Consider the following 25870-nt stretch of genomic DNA (forward strand, 5'->3'; position numbering starts at 1 on the left):
AAAGCAGTCATACAAAAACCTAGAATACATGAATCTCAGAACTAAAATGTACAAGAAGACAAATGACCACAGCAAATGACTAATGACCACAAAGTTTTGTTTTTAATAGCATTAGTGTAAAGTGGTGACCTCATCTGGTGAACTTGACAACTGACAAACCGAAAATATGGCCATAAAACAACTTAAGTGTCCAGCTTGCAGCACTTCCAACAAAATACTTGAGCTGCAACTGCATCCCATAAACACTAACCCTTCATCACTTGGAGTAAGTACATTAACGTTGAAACAATGAGTACTGGTACACCATAAGGCTGTGTCCTCTAGTGACACAACATTTGACTCAAGCGCACAGGTGTTATAGCTGCCTTTGCTATGTTTCACCCGTTTCACTTTAAGCGGGCCTCGCAACAGAAGGGGCTTCCTAGTTAATAGTAATGGAAGTAGTGGTTGAATAGATCAAGTTAACAATGAGTGAATTTTATATTTGTTCTTGTATTCCTCATTAGGCACATCAATAATAGGGAAGCAGTTAAATTTCAGCTTGCTCAGGTCAGTTTCATGCTGGTTCTCAACAACCACATAAGCTTGTTTTCAAATCATCAAAAATAATTGCATACTCCTTGGTAGATATTTTAAAGTTTAAATATAGGCCGCTGCCTATCCAAAAATTCTCTATTATGGTAAATCTGTCAACTGTGTCACCACCAAATGTTATTTATAAAATAATATTTTTATGTTTAATTATTACATATATTATCCCAAATCAAACACGTGTAAATAGTGTTTGTATAATATCAGCCAAGATAACAGATAACATTTAATCTATCTAATATGAAGATTAGATAGTTTTATCAGTAGTATAGGGATTGGTTTCCGCCAGTAGAGCGCGCTCGTGCAACCGAAGCAATGACACACATCCGAGTCTGGGAGAAGAAGAGAAGTGAGCAAGGGAAGGGAACATAAACATATGAAGTGGAACACACAGCCGTTCATTTTACTCTAACTCTGTTGTTTTTCAGACTGCGACTACATTTATTTAATAATTTATTAGGAGAGATCTAAATCCAAATGACTAAACGAGTCGGTTCATTTAGTGAATCACTAAACGTAAGCTCGTAACTGACTTGTTTTACACATTACACTTTTTTAAGATTATGATTTGTTTTCATTCTATGTAACGTTAATGAACAAATTAAACATGGTAAACAGAGTTTTTAATGCATGTAAATCATATCTAATGTAAGAGCAACATACAAATCAGCTAGAGGAGTTGAATTATTTATAAACTTGTTTGAGCAAAACACTTAAAGCTGAATAATTCAGAGTGATTGTAAATGTGATAATCATCTGCTAAATTTAGCAACAGCGACCACAATTTACACATTCACAGCAATTCATGAGAGTTTAAATGCTGGGGAATATTCCCATCTTCCCACAGGAGAAGAAGAAGCAAGCAGGAGGAATTACTCCAGGAGAAACCACTGACATACTTAAGATGGAGTTCGAGGAAGAACCCTGCAGAATAAAGGATGAAGAGACAGAGGGACAAATAGGTTGGTGTTTTCGTTCTCGTTCATTTTCTTTAATGACTGGTGGGGACTATTAAGAGTGTACTCACACTGGGCACAATAGAGAGATTGTCCCTGTCCTACGATTGTACTGTTCAAGTTGTAATAGAAAATGTTTGGGGCACGGTACGGAACGATCACACTAGTCAAAAGAACCAGACTTTGGGGGTCAAACGCGCCCAGGCAAACTCGCCTAGTGTGAGTACACCCTAAGATGAAAACTGACATATCCTCCTGAGACCCAGGCATAGCCTTTTTTCTCTGTAGAGGACATTATATTTTATTTTTACCACATATGATTGTAGCTTGAAGTAGATTTGTAAAAATGGCATTTTATGTAATTTTTTGCCGTTCACACCAGCTAAATCTAACCGGATATGGACAAAATCAGATTTGGGCTGACAATGTGAACGTAGCCAATGATCGTCTTCTGGACAACTGTCAAGTCAGCAGACTTCCCAATGATTGTGGTTGAAAGTACTTAAGTAGACACCCTAGATACCCAGTTTTATACTGTATTAATGGTAATTTAATCAAGCTTGAATTTAAATATTCCAATATTTTGTGATGTGTTGTTTTTTTTTTTTTTTGCTGTAGGCCGTAATTATGGTCATTAACATAAAAAAGGTTTGAAACATTTTAGTTTACATGTGATTAGTCTAGAATATATTGCATTTTCACTTTCTTAAACAACTGATAAAAAAATATTGAACTTTTTTGCGAATTTTTTGAGACACACCTGTAAATCCAAACAGTCATGCTTATAGATGGCCATTTTTAAATATCTACACAAAGGCTATAGCACTGGAATTAGACACATCTGTATATTGTATGTGTATTCTCTCACTTTATTTGCTTCTATTTTAGAACACTTGATAATTATCTAATCAAAATAACAAAATATGTGTTACAGTGAGGATAAAAAAAAATGAAATGTTAAAGTACCATTGAAGCAGTTTTGAAGTTAGTGAGATAATTAAGTGATTAAAGTCTTTGAATGTTCGCCAGTTCCCGCCTCCTCCTTCCCGGGTTTCGCAACCAATGTTAGATGTTGTGGGAAGGAGGAGGTGGGAACCAGCGAACATTCAAAGTAGGGCTGAATGATTAATCGCACTTTCCATGTAATCGCACTTAAATCGAGATGGCTTATCGCGATTTTAAAATCACAAAGGCTGCGATTATTTTATTTTTTATGCGCAGTTTGTCATTGATGTACAGCTCTGTAAACGCTGCTCTATCTGAAAGCACTGTGAGTTTGAGTCACTTATAACGTGCATTTGAAAATTCAACACGCGTCAAACATCTTTCCAAAACATGAGAAGCATTTATGAACCTCGTCCAACAACAGGCAACATTTAATAACATGCATTTACTCCAAACTCACTTCATAACGACAGCTGAGCCTCTTCTTCTGTGAGATGATGTGCCTCTTACGGTGCGTGTCCACTGGCATGGTGCGAACGGAGCGGAGCAGTGCATTTTGGGATTGACAGCGGACCGGAGAAAGCGTTGACCCCTGTTTCCACCAACTGCGGATCGGCTCCGCTGCGTGTCGGCTCCGTGCTCCGCTGTCCTTCAATACACACCGGGTCCGGATTTGTTGCGGAACGGCTGCGGCCATGACTAACAGCTGAAGTCACAAGGACCCACGAGATCTCGTGAATTCACGTATGACCGCCCGATATAACTGCTGAATTGCTGCGGAGCTCTCCAGCATCCGTCAAAAATAGAAGCTCTGCGTATCTGCTCCGGAGGGCTGCGGATCGCCGGAGTCGGAACGCAGCCGTTCCGCAGTCAGTGAAAATACACACATTGACTTTAATGGAAACCTATTGACTCCGCCGCCGTTCCGGAGCGGATCTGCAGCCGTTCCGCAGTTGGTGGAAATAGGGGTGAGAGCGACCGAGAGCGTCAAAAGGTTGGGCAGTTCTCAACTTTATGCAAATATCAAGCGAAAAACGCGGTCGGCAGCCAATTGCTGTGAGGTTCGGGATGTGACATCTGTTTTGAGAGTTTAAAAATATGCAAATTGTGCCGGAGTTTATGCTGGATTTAGTGCGTAAATCATTTTGTTTTATTTTGGATTAAGATTTTATTTTGGATGTGTTCATTGTGATTATATTGGCTGGGTTTATAAAAGTTTATAAAATTGAAAGGATATCTTTGCTTGGTGCATTTGGAAACAAAGCTTGTCTATTTCTAAATGTAATCGCGTGCATCGCTGATGATTATACTGTCCTTGTGTTGAAAAAAACTTCGATTAAACACACTCGCAACAGACACACCCCAAAGCGGAGACGTTATAGCGTTGCCAGCGGCACTGAGCGGAGTTTTGCCGCTGTAGTGGACACGCACCGTAACGGTGCGTGTCCACTGGCGCGGTGCGAGCGGAGCAGAGCGAGCGTTTTCAATTCATTCCTATGGAAGTCGAGCTTCACGCTCGCGCAGTGCATTTTGGGATTGACAGCGGACCGGAGAAAGCGTTGAGAGCGACCGAGAGCGTCAAAAGGTTGGGCAGTTATCGACTTTATGCAAATATCAAGCGAAAAACGGAGGGCGACAACCAATCGGTGTGAAAAGTAGGCAAGGCAAGATTTTGACGTATGTTTCCGACTGTTTGCGAAACTGAGGTGGATTACTGAGATGAAATCACGCGATATTTAAAAAGTCTTAAAGGGGGGTGTTTACCATGGTGTTTCATGTATTTAGAGTTGTTTACAGTGTTAAAGAGATGGATTCTCATGTTAAACATGGGCAAAGTTTTAAAAAAATATTTTGGACGAATAACGGAGAATTTCTGTGCTGAATATCTTACTTCCGGGTTGGTACAAGTTTCGCTGGTTTTTTTTTTATCGTGGATCTAATGACGTAGATAAGAGTGGAACTCCTTATATGAGCATTTCTCTCGGAAAAGCGCGCCCACGCGCACGTCGACCAGAGGAGAACGAGACCGCGCACATCAACGCGCTTCAACAGGAAATCATCGGCAGCCAGCGCTGCATAGGATTTGTTCAAGAATGTCTCCAAAAAAGTGTGTTTTTGGATGTGAGGGAAAGCTTACCGTGTCCAGCTTTCCAAAGAACCCAGTGTTACAGGAACAGTGGATGCCGTTTGTTTTTCCGGGGCAGCAACGGAGTGTAGGAAGTGCGGTTGTGTGTTCTGGCCATTTCAGTGACGAATGTTTTATTAACAAGGCTCAGGTCGACGCTGGATTTGCAAATCGTTTGCTATTAAAACGTGGAGTGGTCCCAGTGATAAAAGACCCCATTCATGTAAGTACAACTGGATCAGATTTCTGTCTTTTGCTGGAAATCAAGCACTACCGCTTGACTCTATAGCTCCGCCTCCAGGACCTCGGCTTTTTCCGGAGAGAATCGGAAAGCTGTATTTTTCTTTTATAAATTTAATAAAACTAAACACTTTTTTGAGATATTAAGGATGCACTACTACTCTATAGGTACTCAAGATTAACATGAGATTAGGTGAAACTGTGCATGTTATGTACCCTTTAAGGTGTGTTCGACATCGGCTGCGGCTGGATGCACCCGATCGGCGAGAGTAGCCGCGTGCAGGCGGGGAGGAGCTGCAAACGGAGACGTGAAGTCGGACACTTTCTGGTTCCCGCGGTGACCGCTCACGTGGTGTTTGCATACTTTACCACAGCTGAAGTGAAATAAATGCAATATTTGCCAAATAATAGATGTTTCAGAGACATTTTCATTCAATACTTTATGTACTGCTTCATACAGCGTCTGTTTGAACAAGAATAAAGTTCAACATAAGCTACTATCAATGAAGTGGAGTCTACGTTTTTTAATCAGTTTTAATTTGATAAACATGACACAATATAACATCGCAACGACATGAAAAGAGTGTTTACTGTTATAAAAAACTGATTTGTGAGCTTTAGAGGAACTAAAGATGTTCGAATAAACACGAAACACACGTGATCGTTGTTATGCAGTGAAACCGGCCAATTGTGGAACAGCTGTGTCGTCATCAGCCCTCGTGCAGCCGCTCTTGAGAAGCTGCGCTGGCTGAGTTCTCCGGCTACTCTCAAGTTCTCCGGCTACTCTCAAATCGCTCTCGCGGTACTTTGATGGCACACGTCACAGTCACATGGCGTCGGCGCTGCATCAAGTCGGACAAAATTTCTAACCGGCATGCACTGCTTCAAGTCAGCCGCCGATCGGTCTGCGCAGAGCTGCATGAAGTCGAACAAGCCTATAGGCTATTTCAAATGCACTTTGCATGCTTTCATCATATGTGTTGAATGGGTGAACAAAACTGTATTAAACTGTCATTGTATTAAATGTAGGCTATGAAAATGTATTTAAGTTTACACAAACATATGGTAATAAACTTTTTCCCGCACTGAGAAATCATGGCTTATGTTTACTTTATTGACCATTTCTTCAAAACAATCATTAGCTAATTAATGCATATAAATGTGTAAACAATGGGAAGTTCCCCCTGATAACTTTGTCAGCGGCAAAATGGAGGAGAAGTTGATTGTCGCTGTGTCTTCTTTCCCCGTTCTCTATGACACATCCCTTTATTCATATAGAGACACAACAATGAAAACTGACGCATGGAGCAAAGTGGCAGAGGTTGTTGGTGTTTCTGGTAGGTTTAACAGTAATAAAACTGTTTGTGTCCGTGTTAAGTCCTGTTTACAATAGGCTTCAGGGCTTGAATTTCGGCGCGGGAATGCGGGTATTGCGCATCATTTCAGTCATTCCCGCAGGTCTCCCACTTATAATGCGTGAAATTCCCGCAAACATTGATTCACTTTAGCATGTAGGTTGTATTGGTAAATTAATCCACACAGATTATAAAATCAAATCAGTCATTTTAAAACTGTCTGCGAGATGCAATTTCACAAACAGCGTGAGTGATTCAGCGGTGCTGCGTCTTCTATCTCTCGTCTCTCTAAATGGGTTGCACAAGGCAATCGTTAAGCGCACTGCAGGCGGCGATAATACACTCTCGCGTTTCGGGAGTCCGGATAGACGGAATTGTCACTTGCATAATCGGGCCAGCATTGCATCATGAGTAACTAAAGTTTACCATTTGCACGTCTTTTTAAGTTTTACCAGTTTAAACATTCATGCGATTTTAACTATTCGGTACTTGCGCGCTGTCTGAGAGATGTTGTTTTTCTGGACACATACATAGAGTAAAGCCGCCTCACAAACAGCTCGCGGGTAACAAAAGTTATTTTTCGTGGATTATATCGCTTTAACAGTCAAAAATATGCGAGAATTATGTCAATTTTCGGTCTTGGTGAGTATCCTCTAAACACAGTCGGTTATGTCTTAAATAAGCATAAATCGCACGTGACCGTATAATGAAAACAGGATCCGTGCACTAGCTCTTAAAGGGACAGCAGACATATGTGTCTGTCATTAATTTGGTTGTCAAAACAACAAAACATAGCTTTCATTTTAAGGAATCAGGATTAATTATGTATTTAATTTAGTCAGGACTAAAATACTACCCAGTGTTATTTTACATTTGATTACTTTATTCAGTCTCTGTAGTATTTCTGAATACTAGTGTTAGACCTAAGCAAAAACTTTTCTCTTTATTTTTCTTTATTGGTACCTTTATTCTATTGTATTTATTTGTGCTACTTTTTTCAATTTAATTCAAAGATTGAAATCAAGCTTCCTTGTATTGTGTAAATTCTTAAGAACAAAATTACCCCATTGTAAAAATGCAATGAGTGAGCATACATTTCAAGGCGAGATGTAATAAAAAAAAAAAAAATCTAAACTCCCCCCTCAAATTAAAAATCCCCCCCATAAGATTCACCTAAGGGGGGATTCCCCCCCCATTTTCCAAAATGAAATTCAGGCCAGGCTATAAGACACATTTTGAACAGTGTCACAATTACAAATTCTTTATTGTATTTTTAGACTATTGGATAAAAAAATGGTTCTCAACACTACCAGATAGCAAAGACTTGTTTTGTTGCTGATTTGGTTCACAACATTTTAATCAATATCACTTGCTTTTAAATGACATAAGACAGTCCCTAACTTTTTTAGTTTACTCTACCTAAACTGAGCTGTTCACATGTGTTAAAAAATGTGTTAAAATAATGCAAGAAGTAGGATAAAACGATTACTTTTTTATTTTTAAGTTATATTTATAGACATATTAAGGATATGCATCTGTTGGATAGGATGTGTTTGCTGAGCTACAGAAATATTCTAAATAGAACTTACATTTAGAAGATGCTTTTATTCAAAACAACATATAATAGAGGCAACAATATTCATAGTCAATGCCAGTTAAAAAAAAAAAAAGAAGCTATATCAAGAACTAATTTGAGTAAATAACAATCTTCTTTTGAAGTAACATTCTTAAAGGGACACTTCACCCATTTGCATTAAGCTTTGCATTGTTAGAAACCCAGTCATACTATTGAATGGTCATGCAACATTTTTTCATTTTCCCCCGAGACGAGAGAAATCTGTATTTACCTCTTTACACTTCCTCCTACAATGACGCAAAAATCGTCATTTTGCGTCATTGTAGGAGGAAGTGTAAGAGGGGGGGATTTCTGTTAAGACTACAAGCACTAGATCCGCCCTTTCAAACCCGCCCATAGGGGGTTGGACCTAATGCGCTAACAGACCTATCACAGATCAGTGCGAGCGCGTTTGATTTCAACGGCAGAAACCTGCAGAAAACACTGCAGGGACGAAGAAAGCTGAGTAGTAGGGGTTACCATACTCTATTTCCCGGACATGTCCGGCCGTCGAGATCGACAAAAATGTCCGGGATTCAGCTTTTGCTTTCTGCGGTCGCCATCCATTGTTTACATACTCACCTTTTGTTTCAATCTAACTGAATTCACCCCGATTGGTGAATCTGAATGTAATGTTTACATGAATGCTAAACAAGTGATCGGTTGATTTGCGTTTTAACATTGCTAAGAAAATACCCGCACCTCCGTGAGAGATAGCCCATGAGACCGGTGCATCTCACAGGCGCGCTCATCAGTAATCACAGTAATACAGGGAGCAGGACGAGGCTAGCGCCACGGGAGAAAGACGCGAGGCCGGTTGCGTGGTCGGTCGAAAGACGCGAGGCCGGTGGCGTGATCGGTTGATGTGTGTTTTACCATTGCTAAGAAAATACCTGCTCCTCCGTGCGAGATACGAGAACAGTGCCTCACAGGTGTCGGTCGTCAGTAACGTTAATCACGCCACCGGCCTCGCGCCGTTCTCCCGCGCCCCTCAGCCTCGTCCTGCTCGCCACAGTAAATATGATGAATGGCGACTGTAGAACGCAAAAGCCGAATCCCGGACATTTTGGGCAAACTCGTCACGGAGACTCACTCGTAGCCTAGCCTTGCCTTGTTGTTTTCAACTGCGCTCGCTGTCTTACCGGTAGGCGTGGCTTGGGAGTGGCCTTGTAGGGCAGCGAAGCAAGTGCATTCTGGGAGTTGTTGTCTTTCATCCACATAAGCCAAAAATACATTTTCTGGCTTTTCTCAGTCTAGAAAGCTCCAAATTCAAAAATAATTTCACATTTCTTCTACATAAATGACCCACTTTCAATACACATTCATGTCTCCACGGGTGAAATGACCCTTTAAATTAAGGTACATTAATTTGAGAAGCAAAATAACAATGGATAATAAATGTTGTTTTCTGTGAAACTCATAACATGCCTAAAACAAAAAAATACATGCATTCTGGTAAGAAAAAATACACTTCATTCAAAGAGAAAAAAAGTTTATTTGGTCTTATTAAAACAATAAACCTCTGTTAATTTTGAGAAATTAATCTGAAACCAAGACCTATCTTTAATCTTATGTCAAATTGCATCTTAAGTATATGTATCTTTTGTAGTAAATGTTCCATGACAATTTGACAGTTATTTTTGTGTGATTTAACAATTACATTTTTTCATACAATGTTAAGTAATATCAACATTAAAATGTCAACATTAAATCCCCTGACTGACTTTTACGAATATTAAGGTGATATAAGAAAAAAATATTTGCAAGGTGAATTTCGACGTGAATTTGAAACTAGACTATGCTCCCTTGCTTTACAACATACTTATTACAACTACACCAGCTGCAACAGCTTATTTGCATAAAAACATAACTGGACCTCAAGAAATGTAAACAAATTTAGGTTAGCAACATTCACATCAAAGAGCAAGAGCTCTTGTGATTCTGAAATGTGAGATAATTGTGTTTACCATGAAAATAACCAAAAATTTTGGCCGAAATTAATAAAAAATGTCTAAATTTATCCAAATTTGTTATAGAATTACCATTTTGAAGTCTGAAAGTGCCAGAAATGAAATCAGCATCCTCTAAAACCACTCACACATTGTAGAAATTGCCCATACAGTGCAAATTATGTGGTCAAAATGGACGATTAAGCTAATAATGCTAATTATGCTAATTATGCAAATTGCTCAACATATGTAAATTAGCATCCGGCAGTTTATGTATGCTGGGGACCCATACTTCACATTTCTGCAATAAAACTTTGGTGTACTCAACATTTCCGGGTTCACAATGGGGCTCTATGGGCTGGCTACTAGACTATGATGTTTGCAAAAAAAAAAGGAAGGGATTAAGAGATACGTTCAAAAAGAACAAGAACCGAGAGAAGGAGACTAGCAGGAGTGGAGCGGGATTAGGGGTTCATAAACACTGGAAATATTCTGCTATTATGAGCTTCTTAACCCCATTCCTGGAGTTCAGGGAGAGCTCAAGTAACTTTTCAAGAATCTCTCCACCCTCTACAACCAGTAGGCCTACATCACGTTCAGAGTGCCCAGGCATCCAGTGCAAAGATAGCCCATCCGGCCAGGTCACACCAGAATTGCAGGACAGCCAGCGCACACAGGAATACCAACACCGAACAGAATGCCCTGCCATGCATCCAGAGCGCCTAGACAGTCAGTTTAATATGGAAAACTGTCCCAGCTCCCCTAACAGTGTGTCTAGCTGGCCAGCTTCACCTGTGCCCTCTCACAGTCAGTGCAGTCAGCCCCCAGCATCCCCTGCTACAGGATCTGGCAGAAGCACCCAACCAGAGGAATGTGTTGATAGTCGGCCACTAGCCAGCCTGTCTTCCCAACCACAGCCTCAAAGGAAGCAAGTTCGAAAGGACAAAATGTCATCCTTTGAAAAACGGATGCTCTCAGTAGTAGAGAGTGCATCTAGCCCTGCTCCAAATTCACCTCAACATTATGATGAAGATGAGCTCTTTCTAAAAAGCATTCTCCCGGTCCTCAAAAGGCTCCCGATACAAAAGAGATCAGAGGTCAAATTTAATATGCATCGTCTTCTTTATGAGGCTGAAGTAGAATGTAATAAAGCAGTTTGAGTGGCGCATTTTGGCGCAAGTAAATACATTTTGGCTTAATCAGATCTACTTGTGTTTATGTTAACATTCAGGCATGGCTTGTCTTTTTTTTTTTTTTTTATTAGCTGTGGATCTTTGTTTAAAAATATGACATTTCAATAAATAAATACAATTACTGTGATCATTTCATTTAAATAATTTGTGTCCTATTATAAGTATTCATCTGCATGACATTACATAGCAGAACTCAGAATAACTAAAGAAAGTAATCCTTTGGTGATGAATTTAGTGAATTTTAGATTTGTATCATATATAGGCTTCCGTCTATGTCTACCTCAACAGTACTGCTTAATAGGAAATTTGATACTAAAGCTGTACATTACATTTGAAAACAGCTGAATTAATGTATTGGAATTGTGATCTTAAAGAGCTTTTTTTTTTAAATATATGTGTGTGTGTGTGTATATATATATATATATATATATATAAACTTTAAAATACAACAACAACAAAAAACAAGAAGCTGCCAACATACACTCTATGAAAATGGTAACTTCTTCAATCAGTACAGTAATCAGTACAATCAATAGTTAGAAACCATACCATAATGGTTAATAATATAAAAACTGAGTACATTGGTATTGTTGAATATAACGGTTTGAAAAAACATAACATAAAAGTGAAACTTTGGTAGTAAGATTATATGATCAAAAAAAGGAGATCAAACAGAAGAAATGTTTCAGAACATAAGTGTTTGGAATGACATGAGAATTAGTAAAGGTATAGAAGTATTTATGTCTGTGTGAAGTACTTCCTTTACACATGAAAATAATGTATGCTTTTCAATTACAACCCCATTTCCAGAAAAGTTGGGACATTTTGTTAAATGCAATCAAATCAAGAATCTATGATTTATTAATTCTCTTTAACCTTTATTAAACTGACAAAAGTACAAAGAAAATATTTTCAATGTTTTCACTGACCAAATCAATTGTATTTTGTACATATACACACATTTTTAATTTGATAGCTGCAACACACTCCAAATAAGTTGGGACAGAGGCATGTTTGCAACTGTGTCACATTACATTTCCTTTTAATTACACGTTTTAATAGTTTGTGAATTGAGGATACTAATTCTTGAAGTTTGCATGTTGAATGTTTGCCCAATCTCTTTTGATATAATACATATGCTCAACAGTCCAATTCTCCTTTTCATGATGGGTCATACATTTTCAGTAAGATACAGCTCTGGTCTGCAGGCATTAGGCACATCTCTTCTACGGTGCAGAGTGTCTAGAAACCACTCAGTTTTAGCATGTGCAGAATGAGGCCTGGAATTGTCTTGCTTCCCAGGAAAGATGTCACCTTGATGGCAGTTAATGTCTCTGTACAATCCAAATATATGCCTCTATGTCAGCGAAACCTTCACACAAATGCAAGTCCCACATGCCGTTTGCACTGATGCACCTCCATACAATGATATACTGTATATTTGCTTCATTCAGTGCCATCTGAGGGCACAAAGGTCATGCACATTTAACAGAGGTCTCCTGCCTTGCCGTACACAGACTGATATTTCTCTGGATTCCCTGAATCTTTTCACAATATTATGTGTGGTAGATGGTGAAAGAAACTTGTGACATATAAATTGTGATCAATTGTTTGACGATTCTCTCATTGTATTTTGCACAAAGTGGTGAGCTATGACCCATCTTTGTTTACAAATAGCCTCACCTATTACCAGTTCACCTACTTATTGTGGACTGTTTCAAAACACTTTAACTTTGATAATCTTTTCACTTTTATTTTGCCACTGTTCTACCTTTTTTGGAGTGTGTTGCAGCCATCAAAATATTTTTTTTATACAAAATACAATTAAATTGGTCAGTGAAAAGATATAATTTTTTTCTTGTGTTTCTGTCAGTTAAATAAAGGTTCAAGATAATAAATAAATCACAGATTCTTGATTTTATTGTGTTTTGTCAAAATGTCCCAACTTTTCTGGAATTTGGGGTTTAAGCTACAGCACAAGATGTTGCCAGGGCACAGCACCCTCTGTACAGAAATAAGCAGAGAACGCATCCCTGATGCGAATGGCAGCACGTGCAGCATTGTTGCTTCCCAGTCTTGGAGCCTCCTGGAGTGCCGCTGGCCCCTCTCTCTGCCAAGAAGAGACACATAGTTGGTTTCTGGTCCCTCTTCTGGACATCCTAAGAAAGTTGTGGAGGATGCAGGTGGCCTTCACACACATCTCTGCCTTTGCTGGGTTGACAGTGAGCAGTCGACGGTACATACGGCGCTTGATTTTGCTCTTGACACGCGAATGGACACAAAGTGGTCAAGCGTATAACTAGACGCGGCAGGCGCGAATTTGACGCGCTATTCGCGTCCGGTGTGAACGCACAGTAAGGCAGTCGTGTATTTATAAGTCATGTTTAATCAAAGCGTTTCAATCTTCTGTTTATTCAGCTTCAGCGATAGGGATTTCCTGGAATGATGCGCATTATTGTACTTCTGCGGCGGGGCATATTCATCGTGTTTGCATGAGAGCGCCCTCTGGCGTTCAAATGGGGCAGTATTTACTACCAATCAGCCGCACTCCACTGACAAGCTGCGCATAAAATAATCGCAAATCGCGTGCGGTTTTGTTGCGATTAATTTTTTTTATTTTTTTTATTTATTTATTTATTTTTTTCTCTCTAGCTATACAAACCGTATTACAAGAACACACAAACCATTTCATGTAACATGTAACATAACATGTATAATATTTTACCAAAAAAAGAGAGAAAAAAAAGGTTTAGGCTGAAGCTGACAGCTTATAACGCCTAACCTTCTCACTTAACATACAAACAGACATTTAATTTACTCTATAACATCATAGTATAACATAGAGTACAAACAAACTCATGATTTATTTTACTTGAATCCCCCACTTAATCTATAAACCTCCAATCTCTTTATTCTTAGAAGCCTCTTAAAACTACTAATGGTTTGACACAATTTCAATTCATCATCTAAATTGTTCCATACATTCACCCCCTTTATGGAGATGGTCATACATCTAATATTAGTTCTAACTTTCTTTTTTTTAAATATACCTCTTCCTTTTAATGTGTATTTGCAATCCCTTTTTTCAAATATATCTAAGATTTTAATTGGTAGCAAATTATTATAAACTTTAAACATAATCTGTGCAATTTTATATTCTACCAAATCATAAAACTTAAATGTTTTTAGTTTAAGAAATAAATCATTTGTGTGATCTCTGTATTTAGAATATGTAATGATCCTTATCGCCCTTTTCTGTAAAAGAAAAATTGAGTGGGTATAAGTCTTATAAGTATTTCCCCATATCTCTAAACAGTAGGTGATATATGGCAAAATTAATGAGGAGTATAACAAGTATAATGCCTGTTTATTCAACAATCCCTTCATTTTATTTAGAATTACTATTGATTTAGATATTTTCATCTTAACAAAATTAACATGCCTCTTCCATCCCAATTTACAATCAAGTATAACACCCAAAAATTTAGTTTCCTCTACTCTCTCTATTTCCCCTTGCCCAATTCTTACTTTTATCTCCTGTAACTTACAATTTCCCCAAATCATAAACTTAGTTTTTCTCATATTTAACGATAATTTATTTGTATCAAACCACTTTTTAACTGTTACCATTTCTCTCTCTACAACCTTCACTATGTCCTGCAACTCTTTGCCTGAGTAGAAGAAACTTGTGTCATCAGCAAAAAGAATACTTTTAAGCAATTTGGACGCTTTACACAAATCATTCAAATATAAAATAAATAATTTAGGTCCTAATACAGAGCCTTGGGGCACCCCACAAAGTATTTTTAAGGAATCTGAGTCCATTCCATCAAATGAGACAAACTGACTTCTATTATTTAGATATGACTTAATCCAGGAATGACCAATTCCTCTAATCCCATATTTACTTAATTTTTTCAAAAGGATCTCATGGTCGATCGTATCAAAGGCCTTTTTTAAATCGATAAAAATCCCAAAACAAATTTCCTTTTTATCTATAGCTAATGCAATTTCTTCTACTAGCTTCATTAGTGCCAATCCAGTTGACTGATTACTTCTAAACCCATACTGATTCTCAGTTAGAATATTATATTTACCAATGAAACTATCCAGCCTCTTAACAAATAATTTTTCCAAAATCTTGGAAAATTGTGAGAGAATCGATACCGGCCTGTAGTTCGAGAGTTCCTTTTTGTCTCCCGCTTTGAATAAAGGTAACACCTTGGCTATCTTCATTTGATCTGGAAATATTCCCTCTTTGAAGGAAGCATTGCAAATATATGTCAATGGCTTAATCACACATTCAATAGTCTCTTTCAATAACGTCATATCTATACCATGGGCATCAACTGATCTTTTATTTTTGCAATTTCTAACCGTTTCTCTTACTTCACATTCGTCAACCTCCCTTAAAAACATTGTATATAGATTATTTTCAATTAATTCTTCTACCCCCTCTTCATCTTGGGGTTCAACAATGTCCTTAGCTAGGTTGGGCCCCACATTCACAAAGAAATCATTAAACTCTTTAGCAATATTTTCTTTTTTGTCAACCAACATATTATTTTTCATAATATATTTAGGATATTCGAATTCCGGATTTTTATTTTTCAACAAGCTATTTATAACTTTCCATGTGCCTCTCATATTATCTCTGTTTTCCTCTAATTTGCTACTATAGTATGCCTCTTTCCTTATTCTAAGTATTTTTGTTAATTTATTTTTATAAACCTTATACTTCAATTCAGCATTCTCTGTTCTGTGTTTTATAAATTCTCTATACAGAGTATTCTTCTTTTTACATGCATTTAATAGTCCTTTAGTCATCCAAAGTTTTTGCTGCTTATTTTTGTCCTTTACGTTGTATATCATCATAGGACAGTTCTTGTCATACAATTGACTAAATGTAGCTAAGAATGAACTGTAAGCTTCCTGTACACCATTTACATAGACATTCTTCCAATTTTGTTTTAATAAATCTGCCTTAAAGGCTTCCACCGTTCCTGGAGTTCTCATCCTCCGTTTTCTAATCTCTGTTGTCGGCTAAGGTGTTTTTAACTTATGGTTACAATGATAAATGGCAAATATAGGTAAATGATCACTTATATCTTCAATAAGTAACCCTCCTTGAACAGCTGTATCCATAATATTCGAATATATGTTATCAATCAGAGTAGCGCTATAAGCTGTGACCCTGCTTGGCTTAGTGATGGTTGGAATTAAACCCAGGCTATGCATGACATAAATAAATTCACTAGTTCCCTTGTGCCCTTGTGTATTTAAGAGATCAACATTAAAATCCCCACACAAAAACACTTTCTTCCGCCCTACTATCCTGTCAAACATATGAATTAAGTGATCTTTTGTGATGTCTATGCATGCTCCAGGGGCTCTATAAGCACAGCTAATAATTATATTTTTACTTCTTTTCATTTCTATCTCTAAAGGAACTATTTCAAAGAGGCCATCACATTCTTTTGACATGTTTAACACCTTGTTACATTTCAAAGAAACATCAACATACAGGGCAACCCCACCACCTTTCTTGTTTGCCCTATTAACTACAAACATCTCATATCCCTTCATAACAAAATCATTTGCATTATCATCATGTAACCATGTTTCAGATACTGCAATAACATTAAACTTCCTCTTAAACTGATTTAAATAATCTACAATTCTGGGGAAGTTCTTATTCAAGCTTCTGCTATTAAAATGAATAATAGACAATACCCCATCCCCATCAAAATCAAAGTCATTAAATTGTTGGTCAGTAAAATATCCACAGTTATCAGTACAAGATGTAGGCCTATTATAGAAATTACTTTCTGGATCTATTTGACATTCCCTTCCATATAAGCCTTCTTTGTTTTCCAAATCGCCCCATACTCCATAATGTCCTAATCCAGAATGCAGATCTTGTGTAACAACCGTTGGCACATATCTAAGCCCTTCTGCATCGTACACCATGTCATTTTCAACATCACAGCCATCCAAATCCTGAACACTGTCGTCCATAAATGGGAACACATACTCTTTACATGGCATCATTATAATTCAGTCCACATCCATGCAGCACTTCAATAGGCCTAATTGTCCATCTACGATTGATACCTGGCCAAACAAACTCAAATTCCCATCCCTCACGGTCCGTGAGTGTATATCTTACAACCGCTGCATAGACCAACAGAAAAATGCACACGCGTATAATACCAAAAAAGGAAAAAGACAAAACCAAAAAACAACCAATGGCACAAAGTAACCTAGGTTCTGGCCTACTCCATGGAAGGCTTTGATCCTGTTTTCTTACAGTTTTCATGATTCAAACCGTTCAAGTTCATGAAGATCCCTTACCATAATAACTTTTGCCTCAGATGATCCATTCAACTTTATCAGTACTTTGCCATTTCTTGTCCATGTCGCTTGTATCTTCTGTTGTTTCCGTAGATTCCTCGCCGTTCTTGAGATTTCTGCATTCTTTTTTGTTAAGTTTTCATTAACATAGACATTGGTTCCTTTTAACTTTTTCCCTTGCCTCAAAACACCAGCCTTGTGTTTCGCAGCAACGAAACGTATTAAAATTGCCGGTTTCGTTTGTTTATCTTGCCGTGAAAGGCTGTGGCAGGATGATATATTGTTACTCTGTATGTCAATATTTTTGCTTTTATCTTCTATCGTTGTGTCCTCACCTTCTTTTCCCGCAGCAACACTCGAGTAATTTCTATGTCGAATATCCAACCCACTTACAATAATATCATTCATTCTTGCATTTTGCTCGAGTTCGTCGATCCTTCTTTCAAGGTGGTCAATTTTCCGGTCTTTTTCTTTCATCAAGGATTTTAATTGCTTAACTTTAGCCAACAGCTGGGGAAGCGTGGCCTGCTGTTTGGCAATTTCACTCATATCCTCAGATAGCATGTTAAGTGATTTGCGAATCTCTTCCATGTCCTCGTCGAGTTTTTTTTGACGTGACATTCTTCCGAGAAATTCAAGCTTGATTTTTCTGATAGTCTTTGTATTTTAGTAGTTTGAAACTCCACCGATTCGTATTTAAATCAGAGCGCGCACAGCCGTTTGATTGTGTCTCTGCCCTAATCATTCAGCCCTACTTCAAAGACAATAATAAACGCTCCTTTATGCTTCCGTTCCTCCGTGTGAGATACGAGACCGGTGCGTTGCTCATTATCAATCACACCACCTGCCTCGCGCCGTTCTCCCACGGCCCTCAGCCTCGTCCTGCTCGCCACAGTATGTTTCTGTCAAATTCACACAAAAATTGTCAACATGTCCGTCTTGATGAGTGTCCTAGCAGACATAATCTGTTTTGCCTTAAGTGAACTTATACAGCCGAGACATCGATTTGTAACAATATCTGTATTTTAAATGTACATGAGGTCTTAAAAGGACAGCAGCCTAATATTTCTGCTGTCTAGTAGGGCTGTCACTTTACGTTCGAAAATCGATTGCACAATCGATTGGACCAACCAACACAAGTTTCGAAAACGAAAATAGGGAATCGATTTTTACGGCCTTCTATCGGAGCGCATCCAGCTCGTCAAGTTACGCCCGCAGTGAACGCGCGTCACACAGCAACTGCAGGCTCTGACAAACACACATAACAGCAAATTATACTTCTGCATAATGTGTCTCTTTTTACAACAAAAAATGTGAATTCTGCCGGTATTCAGACAGTCTCATGCATACAGATAAAGATTCGGGCTACGGTCTACAATCGCTTACGTAGGCGAAATTTGTTTGACATTTCTAATTGTAAACACAGCCATGTTGCAGCCTGCAGTAATGTTTTTCATTGATGTTATCGTAGTCTACTCTGCTTATAGTTTTTCGAGAATGTTGCACTCCTGTTTGTCATTGTGCACAAAACTTCACGCCAATAAATCATCAGAAATATTGCTGACTTGTGCGCATCTCAAGCGCCCTCTTTACGTTCGTCCTAATGCCTGTTAGTTGTCTGTGGATTTGCCTATATTTGGCGTTTAAAATGGAAACGCCTTTAGACATGGAAAATCGATTTTACAATTGATTCAATAAACATTTATGTCTCAAAAATCGAACAGGATTTTTTCACAAAAGTGACAGCCCTACTGTCTAGTGTCTATAATGGTAATCAAACAAAATACAAGGAAATCACTCACTGCTCTTGATTGAATAGCTTTTGTAACTTTAATAAGGATTAATTTTTAATTTATACAGTCAAATATGCAATGTTATTTTATATTTGATTACTTGATTCAATTTATGTACCTGAAAACTAGTTAGACCTACCTGAAAAACCTGAAAAGCACTTTTAATTTTATTTGTACCCTTGCTCTTCTGTAATTATTTGTGATGTTGCTTGTAGTTAGATTATTTGTTCTTATTTTCTTTATTTTTATTTGACAGTAGTCCTTTTTTCCCTGAACATAGCACATACCGAACCGAACCAAAACCGTACTGTAAGCAATTTGAATCATTACACCCCTAGACAAACCCTGGTGCCATTGCTCTCTTAGTGTGGTTTCATTAGAATAAGTGTGAACGCTGCCATCCGAACCCTGGTGTGCACCAAACAAGCATATCGAGACCGCTGAAAAGATGAGATGAGATATTAGATGATTCTTGATGTCTGTGTGTCTCTAAGTAAAACTTTGTGTACTAAATGTTTTAAAATCCTGCATATTATTTGAATGCCACAACACTGATGGATCTCATGTTGTAGAATCACATGGCTACTATTATTAATAATACAAAATGAATAACACACTACCTATATAATCAGAGCATTAGACTCTGAATGAGATCAGTAATTAAGGCCACTACATGATGATTGTCATCATCAATAAATAGCCAATATCACCTGATCACATTTTCTATTGGCTTCCCTTGCCATAACAAATGTGCTTTATAAACACACAGTTGAAACAGAGAAAAACTAATGTTCAAAAGTCAAGGTCCCAACTAAAGCAAACACTAATCACCATAACAGTGACTTCAAATGAAACTATTATTTTTATTAAAACAGAAATACAGTCAATCAGGTTAGTAATAAGCGAAGCTGGTAATGCTGTTTGTGAAGTTGTTTAATCCTCCTCTGCTGAGCTCTTGAGATTTGTCTTTTATCTTCAGTTGATTTCATCTAAGGTTGTGGCTGAAAGTCAGTTGTAGTTCTTGTTGTTTCTCTTTCTTCAGTTATTCTGCTTGTTAACAGCAGGTGTTCACTAATACTCAATCATCACTTAATTATCTCATTAACTTCAACACTACTAGAGATGCGCGGATGGGCTATTATTTCATCCGCAACCGCATCACAAAACTCATCATCCGTCCGCCATCCATCCGCACCAACGTTTTTGACCAATTTTCAAAACCGCACCCGCCCGCCATCCGCTGATTGGTGTATACATATATTTTTCATTTGATTGGTTCAACCGCCCGCCACCCGCCCTAATTTAATTAAAATATTATTTTTCGTCATGTCATCCGCCCAATCCGCGGTTTATCCATGGAGTCCGCGGCTGTAACCACCAACCACGCATCTCTAAACACTACTTCAATGGTACTTATTTGAATATTGCCTTCATAATTAATCATTTTATTTGCTGTCGCAAATTATGTACGTTAGTGTGATAAACACGCGGAACCAGTTTGGTAATTGCTTCTGGCTGGAGCAAAATTGCCGTGATGCGGAGGTGACACAGGCATTTTGTACAGCAGGAATAACAGGAATAAAGATAGACCAAATGGGAAAGTGCAAATTCCAGCAGAAGTGGCTGGAAGACGAACAATTTAGGACATGGTTGCAGTCCGTTGGTGGTCAAAATGAAGAAAGATTTTGCAGCATTTGTAAAAAGGTATTTACCCCTCTGAGGTCGGCAAACGCACCCGCGCGTTTTGCTGGATTTTTTTCACATAGCAGCAACATAAACTTAAAAAAATCTGTCATTTATGGTCATATAAATAAAATAGAGGGTCTTCTTTTTTTGTGTGTACACTCACATTAACATCAAAACCTTGTTTTTATTTTTAAATAAATAAAATAAACAGGGTGCGCTTTCAGCTCACTCTGTCTCCGCAAAAATCTTTCTGATACAAGTCTGGAAAATGAACTGAAACTCAGCTAATACTTATCTCACAACCATGAAACATGCGTCTAAAGAAAGCTTTAAATTTCTACTTTTAAATAAAACAATTCACATTCAAAACAAATATTCTCCTGCAATGTAATCTGTATGAAACTAAAGAGAAGTACAGTTTCTCCCGTCTCATCTAATTATCTGTAATGAGTTCACACCCACTCGCAGAGCGCGCTCTTCAGAAGATAATGTGCTGAGGTGATCTATGCAAAATAAGGTAAACGCCCCCTGAAATGCCTTAAAACCAGCAAGTTTCATTCATTCACTTTCCTGCGCCGTTGGAAGATGACACGATTCACTGGTGAAGAACCCCTTCAGCTAGTCCTGGATAGTGATGAAGAGTTCAAATTTTCCTCAGAAGAAGAGCGGGACTCTGACGACGAACGTTTGTATTTTGAAGAGCGACTTGATCCAGCCGTGGATAATATTTCAGATGAGTAAGTCTTTTTAAATTTACTTGCATAAGTTGACAAGCTATTTTATATAAACGTAGACTACATATTTTACTGGTTGGACCATTTCCATACTTGTCATTCAGAGTAATTTATATTTAAATGGTCTAGGCTATTCTGTATAAAGTAGGAGAGAGGCTTCATGCAGTCTGTTTTCTTTTTTTTTAATAGTTTTGTTTAAAATAACACATTTCGAGCTGTCTATATATTTCTCTGGTATTTTAGGCAAAGTTTATGAGTTTGGGTTCATTTATGAGGCGAGCTCCAGTTCACATGCCGACACGGAGCTCTATTGCCTGCTATTTTTAATTCTTATGTATTAAATACAGGCAATTTGTTAATGAAACAACGATTAAAATTAAGATACAATTAATACAAAATGAAATTCACTTTAAAGAAAGGCTTTATACAAAAAATAAATCTAATGAAATGGTCAAAATCTTGTCTGCCCACTCCACTTGTCTCGCGATTGCGCATGATCTTAGATCATAGGCCTGTATGAAAGTTAGAATTTTGAAATTAATTTAGAAAATATTATGTATGTTTAGATTATATTTTGACTAGTGTTTATGCTGCCTCATTATCATCAACGAAGAGTGCTTGCAAATATCTATTGCAACATTTAGTTCCTCCACATAGAGGAATTACAATAAAACAGATTGAAAAACAAAACCTTTGAATCTCCTCTTCTTTGTTCAGGCACTTGATGGCCCATTAGCCACTGGGGGAGTGTATACAATTAATATTGATGGGCCATTACCTCTCCCATGCATAAACCTCTTCTGACAAAAAAAAAAAACTGTTTTACAAGGCTTAAATCAATGTATTGTTTTATGAGAACGATTAGGCAGGATGATTTTCACATCATTTTGAAGCCAGAACTCAAAGCGACAACATACATTAGTCAAAAGTCTTGTGGACACATATTTAGTATGTTTTTTGTGGTCTTATTTCAGCAACTTTCATTTTTATTTTTTCAAATAACCACGCATAAACATTATTCTCTTAAAAACACAAAGATTTACAAGCATGTTGATCAGATATGTTGGTAGCCCTGTTTGTGCTTTATAGAGTGAATTTACACCTTTGCAATTAACATGTTTATAAATAACTGAAAAAAAAACAAATGTCAGAGCATGTCAGAACACCTCCAGGGCCCAGAAAACCCCTCAGACTCCAAAGGGTTAACCCCCTGGGGTCGGCGGTATCGCCGGCGATACCAGCTCGCTTTTTTTTTTATCAGTGTAAAAGAGACTCATAAATACTCTGTTGACTTTGATTTTCCATAGGAGTTTCATACATCAATCGATTCTGTTAAGTATGTATTATTTTTTTGTGTATACTCACAATAAAAACAAAGTGTTGTGCTTTTTGCCAAATAAAGAAAAATAAACACGAAGCGAGTTCTGCCTTCTCTCTGTCAGTGTAGTCCATTCTGAAACGCGTCCGAAAATGAACAATAACTCAGCGAATACTCAAGTCAAACAGACATACAGACACACAGGCATGAAGCTTGAATTCTCTTCTTTTAAATGAAGTAATTTATATAAAAAACAAATATTCTTAGTTCATGTAATCTGTAAGAAAAGAGCGAGATGTCAGTCGTTCTCATCTCATCTAATTATTTTTAATATGACTCCGCCCACGGAGAGCGCGTGCTATTCAAACGCAAATGGCTGAGGCAAACTTGTGAACGCCCCGCATATCAGCTCGAGAAAACACAAGTTTAATCATATCATTGTAGCCTACTTGTTTACACCATCTCGCAGCGCTGTGAGGAATAATAATAATGGAAAATCTACCTCAGAAGTGCGGGTATTTCGAGGAGCAAGGATCCGACTGAGCTGAGGAATACTGTAGTAAGTTTTTTTTCCTTCTCAAGTGAATCGCGTTTCTGTGAATGAATGGCAGCCGCAGAGATGCGCGCTGTTTACCACAGCTCGCAAAAAGACAGTTTAAATTTAAATCGCGTTTCTGTGTGAAGGAATGATGATGTTTTAGATAAAAATATAATACTATTTTTGTCAAAAATAAAGTCATCAACTAAGATGTTAGCTGTTCCAATGTTGGCTATATTCAAACTAATGAATACATATGATAAAATGTAGGCCTATAATAATTTTTTTTTACAAAGAAAGAGTACACTTGAAATATTGTTGAAATTGTAATTGTTGTAATTGTAACCTTTTTAATAAAATAGCAAAACATATTTACAAGATAGATGTAAGCAAAATCTTAAATGGTCAATATAAGTCTTCTTCTAAATATATCTTTTGTCCTTGCATTGTGGCTCAGTTAGTGTCACACCTGAATGAATGGCTCATTATGCAGAGTGGGTGGGACATTGTATTCTCAGGTGTAAACCACTCCTCGTTCACGCCCCCCTCGCATATTGGCTTTCCAAGCAAAACCTGTTACACAACATCCATTAGTCAAAAGTCTTGTGGACACATATTTTGTATGAGTTTTGTGGTCTTATTTCAGCAACTTTCATTTTTATTTTTTTCAATAACCACGCATAAACATTATTCTCTTAAAAATTCAAACATATACATGCATCTTGAGTACATATTATGGTAGCCCTGTTTGTGCTATATAGAGTGAATTTACACCTTTGCCATTAACATGTTTATAAATAACTGAAAAAAGCACAAATGTCAGAGCATGTCAGAACACCTCCAGGGCCCAGAAAACCCCTCAGACCCCAGAGGGTTAAGTTGGGTAGCTACAATGGGAATTAACTCCGTAAGATTTCATATGCAGTCTGACAGCCACAAATCAATGGTAAAAGGCAGACAGCAATTAACTATGTGTAGTTACTTTCCCTCATCAGCTTGACATCCGCTGTTAAAGCTCACTTTGTGTTTTTGTGCAGATGATTTGTTGACATGCAATGTTTTGTCACAGCACTGTCTCTTTTGACTGACTTGAGTGGTATAATTGTTGATTACTGTCTGTGTAATGTGGCTTAAAAAAACAACTATATATTTGTATCCATTTTAATGCGTTAATATATTTAACGCAAAACGCAGGCATCATCCGTTAATTTTTGTCATTCTTTGAGTAGCGTTATATTATATGATCCCGCTCTTATTCATGCAAATGCTTGTAAACCATTCAAGAGCGACATGACAAAAGAGACTGCACTGTCTGTGAATGTCCTGTCTTGGGCTGGGCGATATATCGCATGACATTGTTATGCGCATCTTATCGCATTAATTATCGCATTAATCATCGCAGGCGATACGTCCGTGATAATTAATGCGATATGGCTCAGCTTGTCAGTGAACTACGGCTCTGTGTAGTAAATGCCGCTCCATCTGAAAGCAGGTGATGGCGATTTATTACTAATCAAGGAACCGGCTTTACTGACGAGATGCGCATAACAATGTCATGCAATATATCGTCCAGCCCTAGTCCTGTCTATGTGACACATGTAATGATATTCAGTAACATGTAATATATCCATGTAGACACAAGGTGGTGCTGGAGGATAATTTACTGTGTACTTCAAGAGAGGAACTGGGACTTTTATGGTGATCATGGTGACAGGATGTTTTAAGAGGAATAACAAATAAATGACTAGCACAAGCTAGCTGTTCATTACAACAATGTGTTATCATTGAAAAAGGAATGAACATTACATGGTACCAGGAGTGGTTATTGAAGTTAAGCTGAGGACAATTGTGAAACGCAACATGGAGTCACTGAGGCCACCGGAGGGTTTGAAGCTCACAGGTAATGTTGACTGCAATTGGCGGACTTTTAAACAGCAATTCGAGCTGTACATCTCGGCGATCGGGTTGGAGAATAAACCAGACGAACGGAAGATAGCATTACTGCTAACCATAGCAGGTCCAAATGCGATTGAAATGTTCAATACGTTCGTGTTTGATCAACCTGACGATGACAAGAAACTGGAGGAAGTGCTAAAGAAATTTGATGCTCATTGTTCTCCGAAGAAAAACGAAACTTATGAGAGGTATGTGTTTCGTTCATGTACACAGCAGCAACATGAGACATTTGATAGCTTTCTCACAGATCTGAAATTTAAGGCACAGACATGTAATTTTTCGGATTTGAAATCATTCATGATACGTGATCAGATTGTCTTTGGAATATATGACAAAAAGGTCAGCGAACGTCTTTTGAGAGAAACTGAACTGAAACTGGAGGATGCTGTAAAAATTTGCCATGCCAATGAATTGGCTCAAAAGCATGCTAAGACCTTCAGTGACATAAATAATGGTGCAACTGTAATTGGTGACAGTGCAGAAATTGGTGCTGTATCCTTCAAGGGGAAGAAGAATGTGCAG

At 37.8% G+C, this 25870-nt stretch overlaps 1 protein-coding gene across 3 annotated transcripts in view; it reads left to right on the forward strand.

Annotated features, from left to right (window-relative positions):
• The first annotated feature begins 913 nt into the window (after positions 1-913).
• Positions 914-25870, forward strand: part of LOC307144458 (uncharacterized protein) — a 38803-nt gene continuing 13846 nt past the window's right edge. For 2 of the 3 annotated variants that reach the window (XM_079846851.1, XM_079846853.1), the window contains exons 1-2: positions 927-1107; positions 1439-1553. In XM_079846851.1, the coding sequence (XP_079702977.1) occupies positions 1069-1107; positions 1439-1553 (154 nt within the window). In that variant the 5' untranslated portion in view covers positions 927-1068. Of the gene's footprint in view, positions 1108-1438; positions 1554-25870 lie in introns of all 3 variants that reach the window. The other variant, XM_079846852.1, reaches the window with a different exon arrangement.

The sequence above is a fragment of the Squalius cephalus genome (genome assembly GCF_949319135.1).
Source record: "Squalius cephalus genome assembly, chromosome: 17".
NCBI classification, from domain to species: domain Eukaryota; kingdom Metazoa; phylum Chordata; class Actinopteri; order Cypriniformes; family Leuciscidae; genus Squalius; species Squalius cephalus.